General features: G+C 39.2%; 1 protein-coding gene across 2 annotated transcripts in view; it reads left to right on the plus strand.

Moving 5' to 3' along the window:
• The window catches only part of LOC136883508 (zinc finger MYND domain-containing protein 11), a 313,597-nt gene that overhangs the window by 107,678 nt on the left and 184,580 nt on the right, over positions 1 to 21,339 (plus strand). For both annotated transcript variants that reach the window (XM_067155881.2, XM_068229918.1), the window contains exons 6-7: positions 10,195 to 10,284; positions 14,792 to 15,068. In XM_067155881.2, coding sequence (XP_067011982.1) covers positions 10,195 to 10,284; positions 14,792 to 15,068 — 367 coding nt within the window. The remainder of the gene's footprint in view (positions 1 to 10,194; positions 10,285 to 14,791; positions 15,069 to 21,339) is intronic.

Here is a 21,339-nt window from a genome sequence, read left to right on the forward strand (position 1 = left end):
TTTACCTTCCATTCCTCCAAGGGCTTTCATGGACTGTACGGGGATGGCTTTCTTACTGTGTCGTACCACACAACTATATTATGTGTTTGTTTTCATGTTCCTATCTCTTCTCTCTCTATATATGTTGTGATTTGACACATGGTTGTTCCTTTCCAGTAAACATAAATAAACAATTCATCAAATCATTTCTCCTCAGTTTTCTTTCTCCAAGTGAGTGAGAGAGAGAGAGAGAGAGAGAGAGAGAGAGAGAGAGAGAGAGAGAGAGAGTGTGTGTGTGTGTACTCAGTGACAGCTTTTTTTTTTTTTCCTGTCGAGTCTTGGCAGAATTCTCTATCGGTGCGTGAAACGGCCCTAAATTATCATTGCCGAACTCTACAATGCACCGTTTGTTTTTGATGTGTTGATTAAGAGTTTGGCTGGGGACACTGATATTTTTGATCCTCTAAGTCTTTTGTGTTTGTTCTGGATAGAACCTGGTGTATGAATAACGGAATGTTGAACTCACTGGCCACCTATCAACATCTCTCTACAAACAGTGTGCCCTTTCCAAGCTTGCTAGAAAAACTATTTTAAAAAATATTACTTTCTTACCTAGTTGATGTGTTTATAAGGAGTAAACAAAAGGTTGAATCATTATGAGTGAGTCAATGAACAAAAGAAGAGTTGTCAATGATTTAAAAAAGAAATATATTATTAGGCCAGTTTTCCTAGCATGGGAGACATTGCAGTTATGAAAAGGAGGGAAACTGCTCTGGCCATGTAATAATAATAATAATAATAATAATAATAATAATAATAATAATAATAATAATAATAATCATAAGAGAGAGGACTAGATCCCAAAACCCTAGAACTCATAAAACAAACATTGACGGGCACAAAATCTAAAGTGAAATTTATGGGAGAAATTTCAGAACCCTTCGACATTCAAACAGTTGTGAGACAAGGTGATGGACTCTCTCCTATTCTGTTCAATGTCGTCCTAGACAAGGTTATGGAAGAATGGGAGAAGGAACTCAAGAAACGTGAATCTTGGAAACCGATCCGATTGGGCTTTCCCAAAAACAACCTCTACGTACCATACCTCGCATTTGCGGACGATCTGGCGATTTTAACAGAGGATGAGGAGACTGCCATCAAGCAGCTTGAGATACTTAAGGAATCTGCAGAAAAAGTGGGACTACAGATTTCATTTGAGAAAACTAAATTCTTCTGTTCAAAGACAGATATCACGAGCCTGAGAACAAAATACGGTAAAATCGACCGGGTCTCGTACTTTAAATACCTCGGAGAATTCATCAAACCGACAGGCCTTGAGAAGATCCCGCAGCAAAACAGTCTCCAAAAAGTCAAGAAGGCATTAGCGTTAGTTCAAGACATCTACAACAAAAAATGCATGTCAAGACAGAAAAAAATTCGGCATTACAACACAGTCATAAAACCAACAGTCCTTTACGCAAGTGAAACATTGTCACTTAACAGTAAACAAGAATTAGAAGAAATAAAAAAGCAAGAGAGGAAGATCATCAGGAAAATCTTAGGAGCAAGATATACCCAAGATGGTTACAGGCTACAATCAATCAAAACAACAGAAAAAGTTTCAAACATTGAAATTGACATTAAGAAAAGACGAATGAAATTCTTTGGACACCTCACAAGATTACCAGAAAATCAACTGTCAAAAAGAATATTAAATTATGTTAGCTCACTTAAGAATTCAACACCTTGGCTGGACGAACTTCGAAAGGACCTCAAAAATGCAAACATATGTGTAACAGACATTTTAGAAAGAGACACCTTCAGACACAAAGTCAACAAGTGGGAAGTTACATCAGAGCAACCAAAGCAAAAACACTGCAGACCGAAATGGTAGGAAGAACGTAAACAAGCCTTCTCAGAGAGAATGAAAGCCTATTGGAAGAACAAGAAGAACCCAAAGAAAGCTTGAGTTGTTTGCTTAACATCTTCCATTATTGGGAGAATACGCTAATAATAATAATAATAATAATAATAATAATAATAATAATGATAATCGTATGGCCTCGGGTACCGTGTGCAGATATTTAAATTTGACGCCATCTGGTTCCGTTTTACTCTAGGCCCACTAGATGGCATACTGAGTAAAACGAAACTCTCTCGGGCGTCTTTGGCTGAGATTTAATTAATTTTGTCGGGTAAACACCAAATGTGTCACCAGAGATCTTTTGCATGCCGACATCGTAAAACATGGAGTGTCGAATGGACTTTTCTCCGCCCTTCAAAAATCAGACTACCTCTGCTGGGTTTTAACCCGCTATCTTGAGATCTGGGGGCCGACACTCTACCACTGATCCACAGAGGCAGCCAGGTGATTCTACTGTAGTAAGAGAGTAGATCAGAGGTTCTCGCACTGAGTATTCTGTCCCGTGGGCGCCTAGCACTGTAAGTGGGCTGACTGGCAGGCAATGAGCGTATACTGTTCAACCACAGTGATGTTGTGTGACGTCACAGACCGTGATTATTGTGCGATGTTCTCCCAGTTACTCTCTATTACTGCTGTGATACCAGAGTTTGAAATGGGGGCAGAAAATAATGAAAGAAAGAGGGCAGAAAACCACGTCATTTACAATTTACGTTGTAAGAGATAAGTTTTTTATGTCTATTGCAGTTTAAGTATTTTGACCGGATACCGGATGCAGCCTCAAATATTTTTATAATTTACATAATGAGTTACAATTTTTACTACAGTAAAACCTCGTTAAGACGTTTCTGCAGGGGACAAGGAAAAAGAACATGTTAAGCAAGAAAATATACTAATGAATATACGAATAAAACTTATCCAACATATATATGGAAACACTAGACACGATTTTCTCCGACATGAGGGAATTTTACGTCGTGTGTCCGCAGGTACAGTAAAAACTATAGGCTTACCTACCATTTCTAAAGATGAGAGGAAAGTATTAAAAGATGTGAGAAACAGGAGAGAACAAATAGTAGTACCTTTTCTTGTGGGGATTATAAAATAACAAGTACCTGTACACTGAAAGGTGGTGAAAAACATTAGACTACAAATATGAAAACGTGCACAGGGGCCAACAAATATATTGTATTATTGCGGATCACAGTCTTTCTAAAATAAATGTTAGTAGAAGCCTTTTATTTCAGATCAGTGGGATTTATCAACATTAGACAATGAATTGGAGGTTACATTCGACCATATGGAACTGCAAGGAATGACTTTGGCCGCCATTTTGAATCAAATAAAACTTGACCAACTTGAGTGATTGAGTCGAAACTCAAAGGTGCAAGTTTCAACATTCGCGACCTCTGCGCGTTTATGCCAGTCCACTTTCTGACAGATTTTAATTTTATCTTCATTATTAAAGAACTACAAATTTTCCATATTCATAACTAGGCTATCTCAAGACAAATATGCAGCATGCTAGTCAGTTTCACACGATTATGTTCCTAATCCAGATATAGCCTACCGCATCACGCGACAAATATTAGCTACACTTCACTCAGCACAAAATACATTTCTACCTTCTGAACGGAATGCAAAATACAAGTATAAACAAGCTCACTCTGCTATTCAGCAATCTCGCTGCTAACCTGCAAGCATAACTGAACATTCGTGAGACTAACGGCTTGCTCCCCGGAAGTGCAAGTTATCCTTTGAAGTTCCTGAAGGCTTTCCCCGGAATCACGCAACTGTGGCGATGGCTCTTACCAGAGTTGGAAATCACGTTTCTTTCAGACAAATACAGTAACATTTTCAGGTCTAGGAAAAAATGTGATCATACAAAGCGGTAATAGCGAAAATTCGTGACATGATAAGTGAAGGTATTTTTATATAGATTTAATACGGTGAGAATCGGGACTTCGAATTTTACAACTTCCTAAGCGGGAAAGCATGTTACTGAGGAATGCACTAACAACGTTTCACTGTATTACATTTTAAGAGGTGCTTTAGAAACTGTTCTAATATAATACGGGGTTAAGGTGGATAAGCTGTGGCTTGTGGTCGTTTGGATTTAAATTATCTGATAAACTCGCCAACAATCCAGTCATGATTACTGGGAATAAAATCAGTTAGCTTATTTATTTGAAGCTATACTGTACATCTATCTGGTAGATATTACATTGTTGTTTTACTTTAATCTCTAATAGTAAATATCTATGTCCTCACTCGTGATGAAACTCCCTCTTGCCATTTAGAGGCTAGTTAATATCACTGAATGCCTGTTAAATTTTAAATACTTTTTTCAGAAATTCAGTGAAAGGGGAAAGTCACACAACACTACAGTACTATGCAAAATCATTGTTGCCTTATCTAATTATATTACTTTTTACTTAATGGATAACAGGAATTTTACTTCCAAAAAAATGTAAATGCTGCCATTCCCATCCAAGGAATTGTAAACCTGGTGCCTTTGTAGATTGTTACTCAAAAATTGTGTGTCAGTTTTCTTTGAATGAATGAGTGCAATATAAATAAAACCGAAATATCTTAAAAAGGTCCGTTATTTTGTTGCGATTATAGAGTTTTATTTTAAATAATGTACACCAGTCAGCACTTCGCTAAGAAGTGGAGGAGAGCTTTGTAATCACAGTCGAATGTCAATGCTTCTTCGCTTCACTGTGACGTATGCTTGTTACTCAAGCTGCCTGCATTTATGTCAGGATAGCCCGGCCGCATTGGGCTAGCCTCAGCGGACGCCGAGCTGAGCACCTCTGGAGTAGACCATAGAGATATCGACTCACGCCAAGTGTTGGTTGGTGGGAAATAACCCAACACCCTGAGTGGGGCCAACAGCTTGTGGTGGAAGCACCTTCTTTTGAGCGTGATCGTCCCTCAGAGGAAGAAATGCTTCGGAAACCCATCAAGTAAAGTCTGTAACCCAGGTGAAGGGTGACCTTTTAGATCCCTTGGAGGGTTGGTGTCAGCAAGGGTATGCTGTCATTAAACTTTGCCCCAGAATCAACAGACCTTGCCAAGGGCTGGACATTTTTTCAGGATGATGATGATGATGATGATGATGATGATGGACTGCATGGAAATCATTAAACAGGCTATGAAATGGGATTGGGAAATCAGACAACACAGACCCTGATGAACTACCCATAATCACTGTACCAGTGCTCTAAATATCGCCAAGTTTCAAGGTGACTCAATGTAAATATGTGTAATTTGTGGTTTCTTTGTTTTAATGTATGATGCTACTGACACAAATAATTAAATAAATCTATATATATAAAATAAGAGTTTTGTCTGTACATTGCTCAGAATTTGAAAAGAATGGTATTTCTGTATTGGTCATGTCCATAGTAACAAGAAAATGTACTTTTTACTTTTCCGTAATTTCTGTCTGTCTGTCTATATGTATGTACACGCATCACGAGACAACGGCCGAAGAGAATTTAATGAAAATCGGTATGTAAAGTCGGGGGATGAGCCGCTACAATCTAGGCAATAAATAATTTTATTCACACTGAGTGAAATGGTAGTTTAGGGGAAGGCTTTAAATTTAATTCTCGAATATTTATATTATTAGCGGTCCTATCAATAAATGCTATATAACTAAAGTTATATAGAATTAAATTTCCAATCAATTATGTCTTATACATTTTTACCGTACCAGCTCTGATAACACAGATATTAATGAATTTGTAGTTTTGTTGCTAAGTCCATATCAACGCCTAGCCACGAGAAAATGGGTCAACAGAATTTAATGAAAACCGCTATATAGAGCCGGGGAATAAGAAACTACAGTCTAGGCTGTAAATAATTTTATTCGCCCGAGTTAAAATGGTAGTTTAGGGGAAGGCGCCTAAATACCGGTACCTATGTTACTGGTGCTATCGAAAAGTACTACATAACAAAAGTTATAGACAATACAATTTCCGATCATTTATATTTCATTCAGTTTTACTGTACCGACTATGATAAGAGTGGTATTTCAGAAGGCCTACAGTATCGAAAGCGCATAACACTGATCAACAATAACTTTACATTGACCATTGTTTGTTGTGATGTTCTTCGTTTCTTATGGTCCCGCTCAACTCCGATAGATGGGATTACTACTGCGTACCGAGTATAACAGCCCGACTGAACATTGGCGGGAAATAGCTGGGGAGTTGGAAAACTTTCTTCTTTAGTATGCCATTCCTCTGGATCATGTAGCCTCTGTGGCTCAGACGGCAGCACGTCGGCCTCTCACTGCTGGTAACCGTGGTTCAAATCCTGGACAGTCCATGTGAGATTTGTGCTGGACAAAGCGGAGGCGGGACATGTTTTTCTCCGGGTACTCCAGTTTTCCCTGTCATCTTTCATTCCAGCAACACTCTCCAATATCATTTCATAGCATCTATCAGTCATTAATGTATCACTGGGAGTGGCGACCCCATCGTACTAACGGCCTATATATATGCTTCATTTATTACATCCCTGACCCGGCCAATGACTGGAAAACAGGTTGTAGGTTTTCATTTTCATTTTCCTCTGCTTCATACATTTTCTGATAATGCAGGTACGTAACACACTGGTTCATCGTAGTATTCCAGTTATTCGATCCCTACTCTGACACACTGTTTTGAATGAGCTGCATGCACACTTACGGCAGAGGCTCACTTAGTAGTAGTAGTAGTAGTAGTAGTAGTAGTAGTATTAGTATGACCTGGTCTAGAATTACTATTTAAGCCTATTTCAAATTATAGCGCCACAATTCACTAAATAACTCAAAAGTCAACCCTGAAAAGAGCAGTTTCTTAAGAAAAGCTTCTTCCTCTTCACTTTTATTAAATTCCACATTCATTTAATTCCAAATTAGCAGTGAAGAGGGGGCTTCTCCTCTGGCTTGGAGGGAAAAATTGCCTCCAAATCAGATAGGTTTTTCCGTTGCCATTGTAGTGAATTGAGATTTTCCGACTCCTCGGAAACAAATTAGTAAAAAGGCATAGTTTTTGCCCTGGGACTCTCCACTGTTTGCCTACCCCACTCCCCCATGCACCGCAGAAAAAAGACGAAGAGTGTTCACGGATCAGAACTGTCTGCGACTTGGTCATTCCAGCTCTGGAATTCCAGCATAGTACTGTTCGTTAAAAGTGTGTGATCTTTCATTTGATGGTGTATTTCATATGAAAGTATTGCTTTTAATCGCGCCATTCCTACTGACGTCATTGCAATGACCTATGTTCATTTCAGTTGGAAAAACCACCAAGACAGTCTTTCCGAGGATGTAAAATGGCTGGTGGAGAGTAAGTGTCTGCTATTATAATGAAAACTCCCCAACTTGGTGGTGACTGATGGTAGGCAAGCGGGCCTATCATTACAATGAAAATTCCCTAACACAGCCTTCATATGAGAAAAGACGTTTGGTGACTTCCCCGTCGCATTTCTAGGGTAACGTTAAGAGCTATGCAATTTAATACAATCTTGCTCACAATGTGTACACTACCTAGCCTAGAATTCTGTATACAATGTAGAATTCCGTAGCGAAGCACGGGTACATCAGCTAGTAAATAATAATAATGATGAATCAAATCAGTCGAGTGCCAATATGAAAACAATGAAAAAGGAAGCGACTTCTTTGAAAATGAAAAACAATTCTAACTGATATATCATATAGTTTAGAATTAAATTCAACATATTTTAGTTTCTATGTAATAAACAAATAAAGCCCGCCTGGTGGCCAGGATCGTTAAGGCGTCAAGTCTAAATAGTCTGACACCACGGTTGACCAGTTTATGCCCTGTTGGTTAAAAAAAAAAAATCGTCATCAGAATATTGGTCAGCAGGGTTAGGAGAGGTGGTGGTATAAAATGTTTAGTCACTAGATTGCGTGCCAAAATCCTGGATTAAATTCCAAACCTCTCCACAGTGTTCATATGGAGTGAGAGCATGTGACTCGGTTCATGATTCGTCCGTTGGATGGGGGTGTTTAACTTATTCTGAGTATTGTCCCATTGAACTATTAGCTCAAGGGAGGGACTGAACGGCTTTAAAATTAATGCTAAAAATGTTCAATATTCACAATATAATTATGTTGATCACAATTATTGGCAGTACACTAGAGATAAATAACAGTTATATTGAGATGTGGCATTAATAATTAAAATATTTTTATATACAGTAGAGTCTCGATTATCCGACCTAAACGGGACCTGGAGTACGTCGGATCACCGAAAATGTCGGATAATACAGAATAACTTCGAAAATGAACTGAAACAATCAGCAAGGCTATACTCTAGTACTAAAACAATGACATGTTTTACGGTACTCTGTTTATTGAATTATCAATTCAATTGTACAGTACATTCAGTATTGAACGAAAACATTCCAGATGTCTTACGAAAGGAAACTTTTCTCCACAGATATTAAGCTGCCTAATGCCGTACCTTTTTTTCCACCGATCAAGCCACCCAGCACTGGCAGGAAAATTACGGCCCCCTTCATTAAACCCCTTCTGGAAATACGCAGCCTTTTCCTGTAGAATGGGGCCAGATATTGGCAGGTCCTTCTCCCGGTGTTGAGATAACCAAATAAATAGTGCTTCACTTACTTTTTCGGACTCACATTTTTCATTTTTTCTCTGCTCTGGTAGAGCACCACTTTTAAATTTCTTCCCTCTGTTTTTTCCAGTCTGCCACAGTAACACATCCAACATCCATAATCTGGAGCCACATTTTGAAGAATTTCCCCTTTGTCCAGTCTCTTTAATGCACTCGTCTTCTATAGAAACAATCACTTTCTTCCATTTACTCGCTATACTCACAGAGGATATGAAAACTAGAACATCCGCACCCAACCAATACTACATTGACTGAAGACTCACTGCACCTGTCCTTGAGAAAAAAACTGTCCTACCGCCAGCGGTCAGGCCAGTGCTTGTCCCATAGTCGCACCCTCCACAGCGGGTGTGCCTGAATTTAGTCTCCACCAAAAGTTCAAATTAAGTCTACCAGTGTCGGATAACACGGAATGTCGGATAAGCGAAGGTCGGATGAGCGAGACTCTACTGTATTGTAAAAATTATGTAAAAACTGACGTCTCTTGTACTTTTCATTCCATACAGTGTTTCAATGACAGGGTCACACTATGAGTGGCTGAAGGTGCGCCTGTTACTAGCTGCTGTGAGGCTGGAAGTTCTGTTCACATTCATGGTTGTAAAATGAAAAATGAATATCGGGATGCTCAAATCTGGCGTACTTTTTTCTCCGTTGTATTGCATCTTGTCTTTATTTGCAGTCGGTATGAATGATGACGTGTTCAGTACGTTGATCAGTACAGCTCGAGTAACTTCAGTTGTGATCAGTTGTTTATGCAGTTTTGCTTGTTAAAAGGTATGGTAATAAGTGTTTGTTCATGTGACAGAGCCAGATAAAGTGTGCAGCCATGGTTTGATGTTTTATTCTAGTGAAAAGTTATAATTCTCTTTTTCTGCAACAATTTTTAAAACGAGTTTCCCTTTACTCATATCACTACTGTGGAGTAGTGTGATTTTTCAGCATCACATGATGGGAAAAGTGTTTTTCACAACCTCACAATTTTTTTTTTGTTTTGTTTTGAAAATTGGCTGGTATGCTAATGTTGAAGGCCCCACTGTCGGCAGCCCTGGTTTTCCGTGGTTTCCCATTTTCACACCAGGCAAATGCTGGGGCTGTACCTTAAGGCCACGGCTGCTTCCTTCCCACTCCTAGCCCCTTCCTGCACCATCGTCTCCATAAGACCTATCTGTGTCGGTGCGACGTAAAGCAAATAACAAAAAAAATGTTGAAGGCAATGACAACACTGGATGTACTTCACAAAGGTACATCTTTTTTTTTTTTTTTTTTTTTGTGAAATTAAATGGTTTTTTTTTTAAATCTCTGAGCTAAAGTTGAAAATAAATACCTAAAATTAGCTCATTACACTCATTTTCATTTAGAAAATACATCCTACACCTTTCCAATGACTCTAGCTAATGCCATATACATTTAAATCCCAAACATTTAAATATGGTACTGCTGTGGTAGTAGAATATTTTGCATATGTACAATGAAGTGTCCTAGTTTTTCATTTTGAATATCTGGGATCCATAGTATATTGCAAAAAGTAATGTGTAGTTTGCTGAGAGCAGCAGGCTGTTGTGTTGTTTCACCTTACAGTGCACTGTATTTTATACCTCCCATTCAAGAAAATTTGTTTTTAAAGTTTGTAATATAATTTCACAGATGCGTGATGAGAAGGAGAACACATTCAAGATCAAGAGGCGGCAGTTGAACCACCTGTTGGGTTTCACATGTGTTCGTCTGAAGGAAAGGGTGAGTGAGTGTTCCTCCCTCTCTTGACGAGGACAGTGTTTAACGAGAAAATTCCCAGGTATTTGAAATAGACTTTCAGCTTATGAAGTTGTGTAATACAAGCCGAGTAAGTTCACAACAAAAGTAGCCAGCTGGTCGCCGGTGAGAAATGAACCTTGCCAATTTCAGGTTACCTGCTCTAGTGATTGAGCTGTTGTGGGCCCGGGTCATTTGTGCTCTATTTGCTGGGATCTTAGCTCTACTGCCCTTGCAACTGTAGTCTACTGTGGGCCAGTTCCAGTGAATATTCAATTTTGATGACTATATTGTACTCAAAATATACTTTCAGCTTGTTAGGTCGTGTTAGTACAATTAATGTCTGCCTCTGTAGCATAACAGTTAGCAGTATTAACTGCCATCCTCGCAGGCCCGGGTTCGATTCCCAGTACTGCCAGAGACTTAAGAATGACAAGAGGGCATGAAAAGAGCTGCATCACCTCAGGACAAGGGACACGAGTTTACTTATTAGTACATGGTGTGCGATGAAGAGATGCTAACACAATGAGTCCCAAACAAATATTTTGAAATGTTGCTCTGTGGGCCGAAACTTTATTTTTACTCCGGTGTTTCAGTGGAAACATTCCACCACACATTCAATGCAAAAGTAAAAATTAACATAAAAAAACGAGAATAAACTAAGGACACCGGTGTCCGCTGTGACCTGTTGGAAAATTTGTCATCTGGGGCCAAGGCGGTCAGGCATGCAGACACTAGCAGACGCCCAAGAATGTACCGAATGTATGTAGTGGTACTAGAAGTGTTGTGTTTACAGTGTTGGATAATGCAGTGCTTGTAGAACTCTCATTGCAACAACCGATAGGTATATATGTATAATTCATTTTGTGTGTACTGTCTCTGGATTTGTCAAGGATATACAGTAGAAGTCCGTTATAGCAAGAATTCATAATAGCGAAAAATTTACTGGCTATAACGGATTGTTGTTATATCCGATTTCTGTATAAAAGTCGGAAAACCCCCCATCCACATTAAAATCAGTATGAAACGGCAATCAGTTTGTTCAAAACTTACATTTCCGCAAATGATATCCACACTACGGCTTACTTGTTTGGTATTTTTCGTAATCCAATACTACGTGAAAGTGTATGTCTAATTTCATTCTGAAAAATATATAGTACCGTATTTCTACAAATTTAAGATGAACCCCACTTTTTCCTTTAAAAATTCAAATCAGGCTAAAAAAGAACTGTGTAAAATCATATGAATGCCTTGTTGTACAGTAGCCTACGCATTTTTAGACTAATTTTAGACGCCGAACATTGACTTTCGTCACGCCGTATTTCTTTTTTTTTTTTTTTTTTTTCGGCTGCACAATTATTCTCTATTTCTGCGGGTTTAAGGACCATTAACTTAACATTGGCATCATAATACCGAAGAGAACCCGTTGAAAATTTTTCTGGCAATACCTATTCCATGCGTCTCTACAATACAAAGATCCATCGGGAAATTATTCTTGCTGTCTATAAAACTGTTACTTTTACGCAGCGTCAGATATAACCGGCTACCACTACACGCACGTCTCGCTTGTCGGGTTCGGCCAAATTCAGCGGCTAGCGATGTATAGGCCTAATCGCGGACGTTGAAAGTCAACGAAATAGTTTATTGCGCCACGGTATGGCCATGCCCTTGCGCTTTTGGTGCACATACCTCACAATTTCATCGTCGACTTCTTTAAAGCGTCCTTGTTGCGGACCATTGAATGCATTTTTTGTACAGTACGCATTTTTTTAGCTCTTTGTCTTCACGCTAACGCCAAATATTGGCTTTAGTTAGGCCTATGCCGTATTTTCTTGCGGCTGCACAATTATTCTACATTTCCGAGTGTTTAATAACCATTAACTTAAAATTGGCATCACAATATTGACTAGCACCCGTTGAAAATTTTCAGGCAGTACCTTTTCCATGTATCTTTACAATACGACTATCCATCACGAAAATATTCCTGCTGTCTATAAACCTTAATTTTACTAAGCGTCAAGTACAATAGTCAAGTACTCTGCCACAGAGTAGCCATGCCTTATCTAAGAATTCGAAGGGTCGCATGTGTTGATGCCATTCTGCAGATTTGAGAAACACACAGGCACAGGCTAGCGATGTGTAGTAAAGAGGTGGTCGTTTGTCAACGAGTTCTGTGCGCGTGAGAAAAGAAGCAGCGTGGTTACCACGTCAGTTGCCAGTGGTATCAATTAACTTACTGTTAGGCCGCAAATGCAACAACCCTTGAGTTTTCGCATGAGATTCTGAGAAAAAAATGTCTTGGATTCGGAGAAATATGGTATCACTCCAGAGATTTCTGTGGCGAACACCTCAGCTTTCTTCTTCAAACAGCGTCACCTAACCTAACCTTATATGTATTTAAAGATAAAAATTTCATTGTTCCGTATTGAAATTATTAACATTAAAAATTAAATAATTGAAGTTCAACCAATTCAATACATAAAAGAAAGAAATGTAGTAATTACATTCTTATTTAAATGGGACCGGCTTGATCTTAAGGCCCATGTAAGAGAAGGCTTTATGTTTAGCTTGGTTAGCTTGTGCATTTAAAGATAAAAATTTCATTGTTCCGTATTGAAATTATTAACATTAAAAATTAAATAATTGAAGTTCAACCAATTCAATACATAAAAGAAAGAAATGTAGTAATTACATTCTTATTTAAATGGGACCGGCTTGATCTTAAGGCCCATGTAAGAGAAGGCTTTATGTTTAGCTTGGTTAGCTTGTGCATTTATATGTATCATGAAAACACATTTGAAACGCATGTAGAGAAATAACCTCCTCGCGAAAATTTACATGTAAATAGCCGTAACTAGACGCGAGAGTATATGAAATATCCTCAGAAATCAGTGATGTACTCTGCCATATCTTGAGGTGTATCACATTCTTACTTAATTTCTGTATATAACATTAAAATTAAGATATCGTTTACTTCAGTCTTTATTTTAAACAAGTTAACAACTGCTATCGGCCACGTTATTTACGCATTCATTACGAAAACGTGTTCCGAAGATGATCGATCGCATTTTGTTGCAAACGTTTCAGTTGTCTTATTCAAACAGCGTCACGTATCCTAACTTAACCGTACTATACGTATGATGAAAGCACATTTCAAGCGCCAGTAGAGAAATGATAACTTTCTTGCTATAAATTTTCATAATAGCCCTTCCGTAATTTAACCAGACGCGACAAAATATAAGCTAACCTCTGAAATCAATAAGCACTCTGCCATATCTTGAGGTGTATCCCATTCTTACTTACCTGCAGTATTTAGCCTCAAAATTAAGCGGTCTTTTAATCAGCTTTAATTTTTAACATATTAACAACCGTTATCGGACACGTTATTTACGCATTTATTACGAAAATATGTTCTCTTTCATTTGGAATTTTCTTTTTGGAACAGCTGTCCACAGGTATTACTAATCAACTCCGACATCGCCTTCGAATGTTGACGAGAAAAATCGCTAGTGCACATCGCGAGGAAACGATGCCGAAGGTAATCGATCGCATGCAATATCATCGCTGGGGTGCATAAATATCGGTAACGGAAAAATCGCGCGCGCTTAATCGCTCGTAGTAACGGATGCGTCAGTGATAGGGTTCTCGCTGTAACCGAAGGACGATACACAGTTTAATATAGGAATTTTGAAGGGACAGAGAAAAGGCGTTGCTATAACGGAGTTCTCGTTATATGCCGTACTTGCTATAGCGGACTTCTACTGTATTTTAGTGTGTCCATTGTTTCTGGTTTACAGTTGAGAAGAGGCAGTCGAGTTGAAGTAACTGCGGTACTACCATACACATTCAGCACATTATTGGGTGCGTGCTAGTGTCCGCTTTCGTGACCGCGTTGGCCCAAGCGGACATGTTTCCCAACAGGCTACATCGGACACCGGTGTCTGTCTTACTTTATTCTCGTTTTTTGCATTAAATGTGTGATGAAATATTGCTACTGAAACATCAGAGAGAAAAAATAAAGTTTGGGCCCACAGAGCAAAATTTCAGCATTTTTGTTTGGCGCTCAGCATATGAAAATAAAATGTTATCGTACCTGAATGTATAATTTTGAAGACTGGTGCTTGATTTGTAACCAAAGGGAACCTGCCAAATATTCGATATGGTCAGCTTCCTTATAAAAGCAGACAAGTGCATAAGTTATCAGTTTTGAGCCAGCAGACACCTGTGTCAGCCGTGGCCTAGCAGGAAATCCGAAAATAGTCATTGGTGTCCGCTGTGCCACTCAATGTGTTAAGTACAGAAGATAAAGGGTCAACTATGAACACCTGTGGGACTTCCAATTTCGTGCCAGACATTCTCCCGACTGAGCTACAGTGACCTCTGCCATGCTTTATCTTTGGCTAATTTTGTTCTGTATTTAATATCTCTTCAGCTTGTACACAGCATGTACAGCAAAAACATCATTTAATGCAAACGTATTTTTTAATTCCAGCTGCCAGCCACCATCACTGATCGACAAGTACCCAGCAAGAGCTCGTACATCTCCGATAGGTCGGTATCGTTAGCGCAGTCCCAGCTGACCCAGAGGCGGTCCGATATCAAGTGGGTTACCGATGACGGTGACAAGTGGCGTGTCAGTTACTTGATTTATCGACCGATGGATCTCCGGAGCATGGAGATCAAAGCTGCCAACAACAAGTACCGCTGCCTTGGGGAGTTTCAAGCAGATGCACAGACCATTGTTCATAACGTAGTTATTTATCATGGAGGTAAGTCACTGCTTCATTGCTTCCATCCTGCATTATTAAAAAGAACTTGGTGTTTTGTTTAGATCGGGAATATATAATTGAGGTAGTTCTTGAAAATATAAATTTTGATTTGTTTTGACTGTACATAGAGTATTACTCTGCTTTTATGTTCCCGTATTTTTATGTTTTCCCGTTGTTTATAACATTTCTTATTGCTCCCCTCAGATTCCCTATGCTTACAATGCATTAAAATCCTCAAATTTACGTATGAGATGTTTTTTGCTTACCGCCATTTACACCATATCAGGATGTTCAACACGGGAAAAAAGTTGAAGTAAAATGGCATTGCAACTAACCTATAATGCTTTGAGTACCGCAGCATGATGACCAAACCGGACATCACACATTTTATGATAACAAATGCGCGAAAGTGGCCGACTATGAATATCAGGGGAATATATGCAAACCGCATGACAACTCTGATGAACGGGTTGCCTACTCGACAGATTTGCGCAAAACGCATGACAATTCTGACGAGCAACGGGCGAGTTGACTGTGCTGTTACAGGCGGGAGCTGTGAGCTTGCATCTGAAAGATAGTGGTTCGAACTATTGGCAGCCCTAAAGATGGTTTTCTGGGGTACCCCATTTTCATATCAGGAAAATGCTGGGACTGTACCTTAATTAAGGCCGCGGTCGCTCCCTTCCCTCTCCTAGGCCTTTCTTATCCCATAGCTGCCATAAGACAGTGATGTGTTGATGCAAATTGTAATTAAAAATTTAAAAATTCTGACGAGCAGGTTACCTATCCAACAAATTTATTTATATATATATTATTAACAGAGAAAGATAATTTATTGCTTGTTTGATAATTCTATAGCCATTCTAAGAAAGATAACCAGATTAAAATAATATACTTTATTACATGATATTTTAACTACCAACTGGTATCCTTCTCTTGGTTAGTGGATTAGCAAAATTACAAAAGCAGTGTAGTGTCAACATCAATTTACACTGGATCTTTATTTTAGGTAAGTACTGTAATAGGTTTAATATTAAAATACTCTGTAAATTAATAATATGCATTTATGTAATGTTTACGTCCTTTTCCAGAGTATTTTTATATATAAGTTGTTTCCCACAATTTATACCCCCCCCCCCCCCCCATTTACACTGGTATTCCTTGAAAAGCGTAAAAGAGGGGTAATACTGTACTGCATTTACCTGTGGTTTCTACTCCTCGGTTAAACAAGCGCCTTGTAGAGTCAGCAATATTATTATTCTGATTATTTAGAGGACTGAGACAGTTTGGCACTTCTAATAACTCGGGAGTGTTCTGTCTGCCAACAGTGATTATCAGTGAAATTAAAGCAGCTGCAGCCTTCTACAATTCTATTTCCCAACCATTATGGGACAAAAACTTTCCCTGAATATAAGTGTCACTTTATGAGACCTCCTTGCTACTCATTGTGACCTGTGGAGTGGACCAGTATGGACGGTAGTCAACTAATAAGTTTCTTGGGTCGAGCATACAGAAGGCAAGTCTGTCTCCCACAACTGAAATGTTTTGGCCATTGAGCGTGGAGTCAGTAAGGATGCCCAAGGTTTACATTGAAAGAAAGATTATTGGAAAAGCAGTAGGAGGCAGACCTAGAGATGGCTGGATGAAGACATTGCCATTTTGGTATGATTTGTAGCTTTATTAAATCATTTTTCAAAACCTGATGCATAGGTGAAGGTTCTATGTCTGGGACAGCTAATGTGTGTGTTAGGTATCAATCGTTGCACACTATCTAAACGTATGTGAGGCATATCTAAAGTGCACAGGTAAATGTGCACGACGATCTACCAAAAAAAACTGTTCAATGTTGCTGGATTGCAGGATCTTAACCCATAACTCCACATTCAGAACCATCTATGTCAGTGTCCGTCATATTCGTCATTACTAATGAATTCACGTTAGATGCCGAAAACTCGAAAAGCTTTTACCAAGTTGCTTCCATTGTTTGTAATTGCAGCTCCTGCTTTAATGTGATCGAAACCAAAATCCATGTAAATTCCCATGAGTAATTTATACGTTTTGTTATTACTGTGTCCATTTATGTGTTAATGCTTTTAACACCCTTGCTTAAGTTGTAGGTTTGATCCAATGAGCTGTTACACACAAGAAACTGTGCTTGCACTTGATCATATATCTATACTTGTACATACATACTTGATATTATCCAAGTGTTGCTTGATTAGTGGGGATTATTGCTCATAATACTCTGATAATTTCTGCCTGAATGTCCGATGGCTTATGATTGTTGGACCCAAGCTTTCAACATTCAGTTTGAGTATTTCTCAGAAGAATAGCTACTCTACCGGGCGAGTTGGCCATGCGCGTAGAGGCGCGCGGCTGTGAGCTTGCATCCGGGAGATAGTAGGTTCGAATCCCACTATCGGCAGCCCTGAGAATGGTTTTCCGTGGTTTCCCATTTTCACACCAGGCAAATGCTGGGGCTGTACCTTAATTAAGGCCACGGCCGCTTCCTTCCAACTCCTAGGCCTTTCCTGTCCCCTCGTCGCCATAAGACCTATCTGTGTCGGTGCGACGTAAAGCCCCTAGCAAAAAAAAAAAAAAACCAGCTACTCGACGTATCACTATCAATATCGTCTTGAGAGTGTGAATTTTGGAATATTCGTTGTGGGTGGTGATGTTGCTTTTTGGGACTGTTTTTTCAGGGTTCCCATTTTCAGGGAAGAGTGGGAAATTGAAATGCAGAAAATGTACGGGGAAATGACTTGTCGCGTCAGAATTAATCTTTCGATCTATGACTGGATGCAAATGGAATGATCGAGTGAGATTGATATGTAGACTGACTTGAGTCATGTGCGGCAAGTAGTACTTTCAGAGAGAGACAGAGTGAGTGCACACAGTAGAGAAGAAGAGTGAATGTAAGAGATGGATATTCTTGCACTAACCACTCAAAGAAGGCAGTACATGAGGCATATCTAGTATCGCATTAGTGTGGTGTAACTTACAACTCACTCTTAATAACATAATTCCAGGTCTTTACTTTGATAGTAAAATTTAATATTCATAGATAATAACTTCCCCCATTAATTTGTAATTGCCTTGTTCTCATTAAACCAAAGTGTAATTTATAACGGTATTATAAATTTAACAGACAGTAACTCTTATCTTCTTAATGTTCCTTATAAAATGCCCAGTGTTTTAACCTTTAGCAGTTGTATTTAAATAGAGAATGTTTGCTCAGCAGGTTGTATTGAAACGGGGTACGTTTTACAGGTTTCACACAAATGCTTTAATTTAATTTTTAAATCATCATCATCATCATCAATGTCCCACTCCAGTCGCCTGGGTGTGGTTAACAAGCCTCCTCCACTCCTTCCTGTCCTTCCACTTTTCCTGCTCCATTACTTCTACCACATCCAATACAGCTTCTCTAATGTCCTTCCAAATCTAATCCATCCACCTTCTTCTTGGTCTTCCAACTGGTCTCTTTCCCTTAACTTCTCTTTCCAATTCCCTTCTTGCTACCCGTTCCTTTCCCATTCTTTTTACATGTCCGAACCATCTCGGTCTTGCTTTCTGTATGTTCTGTACCACTGGTTCTATATTTAGCTCTTCTCTGATTTTAATATTTTGAATTCTATCTCTTCTTGTTTTTTTAACTGATGTTCTTAAAAATTTCATTCTACTGCTTGGATCTTACTATCTTGTCTCTTATTAACACGTTGGGTGCCACGTGCCGCCATATGGCGTCACGGTGATCTTCAAATTTGAGATGGCGTGACGCCATATGGCGGCACACCGGTCTTGAAATCAGAGTTGGCGTGACGCCATATGGCGGCACAGTTGAGTTTCAGCCGATGCGCCGTAGATAATCAGCTGTGACATCTATGCGTGTAAAATTGGAACTACGTGAAGGGCGAACTTCAGGGTCTATTCCAGCTATGTATTTTTACTGTATGCCACCATGTGGCGCCACAGTATTCTTCCGAAGCCACTGACTGGCCAGTGGTCATTGTCACTGGTGAAAGCGCGCCAGGCTTTTTTTATTCCATGTTTACGTACGTATTATCACTCAGTTTATATAGTTGTGCAAAAATATTAAAAAATGGAAGATATTGGTAATAATCTTACGAGGGAACACATACATGTGTTACACTCGGATTCGGTTGAAATTTGGTAGGAATATTCGTGGGAGGCAGTGGAATGCCAAGGTGAAAACTGCATGTACCCAGCGCAAGTTTAAACCCAAAATTGAGCAAATAAAGTCATAAAATTAAAAGTGCCGCGGGAGTATCGGGGTGTGGCGAAGAGGTAGGGAGGAGCGAAGCAGCGGATGTGAACCGACCGGGCTGCGTCGAGCTGCGCCAGTAGCCAGGTAGCGTGTAGTTAGAGCGTTCCCCTTAACTTCCCGATCAGATGTGCAAAACATAAATATGAAAACAGCACATGAAACAAGTGTACAAAAGGACGATGTTTGAACAACGATGTCAATAAGGTTTGAAAAATTACGAGTAACAAGAACTCGGGCATGCCGAGACGCATATTTTCATTGTTTAGAGTTATCAGAAAACTGTTCACAACAATATGTAATGTAATATAAGTACTTGTTTTGCATTTTACTAGGTTTTCATAAATATTGCGTTAATTTGAATTAGGAAATAAATATCCCGTTTTGGAAATTCGTATTGAACATTCCATGTCAAAAAATTCTGTGACACCATATGGCGTCACGCTATATTTTATCTTTCCTAAAAATTGATGTGACACCATATGGCGTCACGGATGACCATGGTATGGTGAGATAAAATTTACTTAGTACATCATATAAATACATCCCAAGATTATATAAACAGTCTACAACGCGTACAATTGCTTTGGCACCAGCGGAATGCAATTCAAAAACATGCCTGGCACCAGTGGAATAGTGTGCTACAATCGGCTCGGCACTCAACGTGTTAATTACCACCGTTTCTAGTCCGTAAAATGTTGTACCTTACTTAGTCTGTTATTAATTTCAGGATTGATTTCGTTACTTCCATTAATAATGCTACCCAGATATGTAAACTGTTCTACATTCTCTAACCGTTCTCCGTCGATGTTCACTTGGCTTCGCTTTTTCTCTTTTCCACAGTGCATGACTACAGTTTTCTTTTTACTAATTACCATTCCAAACTCCTTCAGATTTTCATTCCAAATGTCCAGTCTCCTTTGTACTTCCTTTTCTCCCTTTCCCCAAATCACCTCATCATCTGCAAATACCAAAGCATTCACTTCATCACTACTGATACTCTGTTTTACACGTTTTAGGATTTCATCCTTCAATATAATAAACAATAATGGCGACAGTGCACTTCCTTCCTTGAGACTTCTTTTTGTATAAAATGTTTCAGTCACCGCTCCCCACTTATACACTGCTTTTACTCTCATGATACAATATTTTTATCTTGTTAATAGCTGCCTCTGTGGATCCGTGGTAGAGTGTCGGCCTCCGGATCCCAAGATAGCGGGTTCAAACCTGGCAGAGGTAGTCGGATTTTTGAAGGGCGGAAAAAAGTCCATTCGATACTCCATGTCGTACAATGTCGGCATGTAAAAGATCTCTGGTGATACATTTGGTGTTTACCCGACAAAATTCATTAAATCTCAGCCACAGACGCCCAAGAGGGATCCGGTTTACTCGATCTGCCATCTAGTGGGCCTAGAGTAAAACGGAACGTCGAAATTGACGAGCAGACAGCCAGATGGCGTCAAATCGAAATGTCTGCACATGGTAGCTGAGGCCATACGATTATTATTATTATTATTATTATTATTATTATTATTATTATTATTATTGTTACCGTTTTTTTGTGGTAGGTAGAGGTGAAAGAAGGTGCGGGGGTGAACGGGTCTCAAACTACGAAATTAAAGTTAATGTAAAATTTAACAAGGTTATATTCTCTTTTCAAAATCAAGAAATAACAAGCATGGAAGGTACAGAGTAGCAAGGCAACAAAAGAGCAACAACAGTATTAACAGGCTTTGGGCTTCGAGCCCCGAACTCACAATTCCTGGGCAGTTAGCCCAAGCTTACATGTACATAAGGTTTAACAAAGGGGCAGAAAACCCCAATCACGCCCAGGAGCGCTTGCTCCAAATTACACAGTAAGACCTCCTAGAGGCACGCAGAAACAAATTTCAAAAGAGCGATCCGCTCTCAAAATTTTAAGCCTATCAAAAAGGCCACACCTAACTCGACTTTCAAGTTGTCCTCTAAGGACATAGACACAGGGGT

This window comes from Anabrus simplex, chromosome 1 (assembly GCF_040414725.1).
Source record: "Anabrus simplex isolate iqAnaSimp1 chromosome 1, ASM4041472v1, whole genome shotgun sequence".
NCBI lineage: Eukaryota > Metazoa > Arthropoda > Insecta > Orthoptera > Tettigoniidae > Anabrus > Anabrus simplex.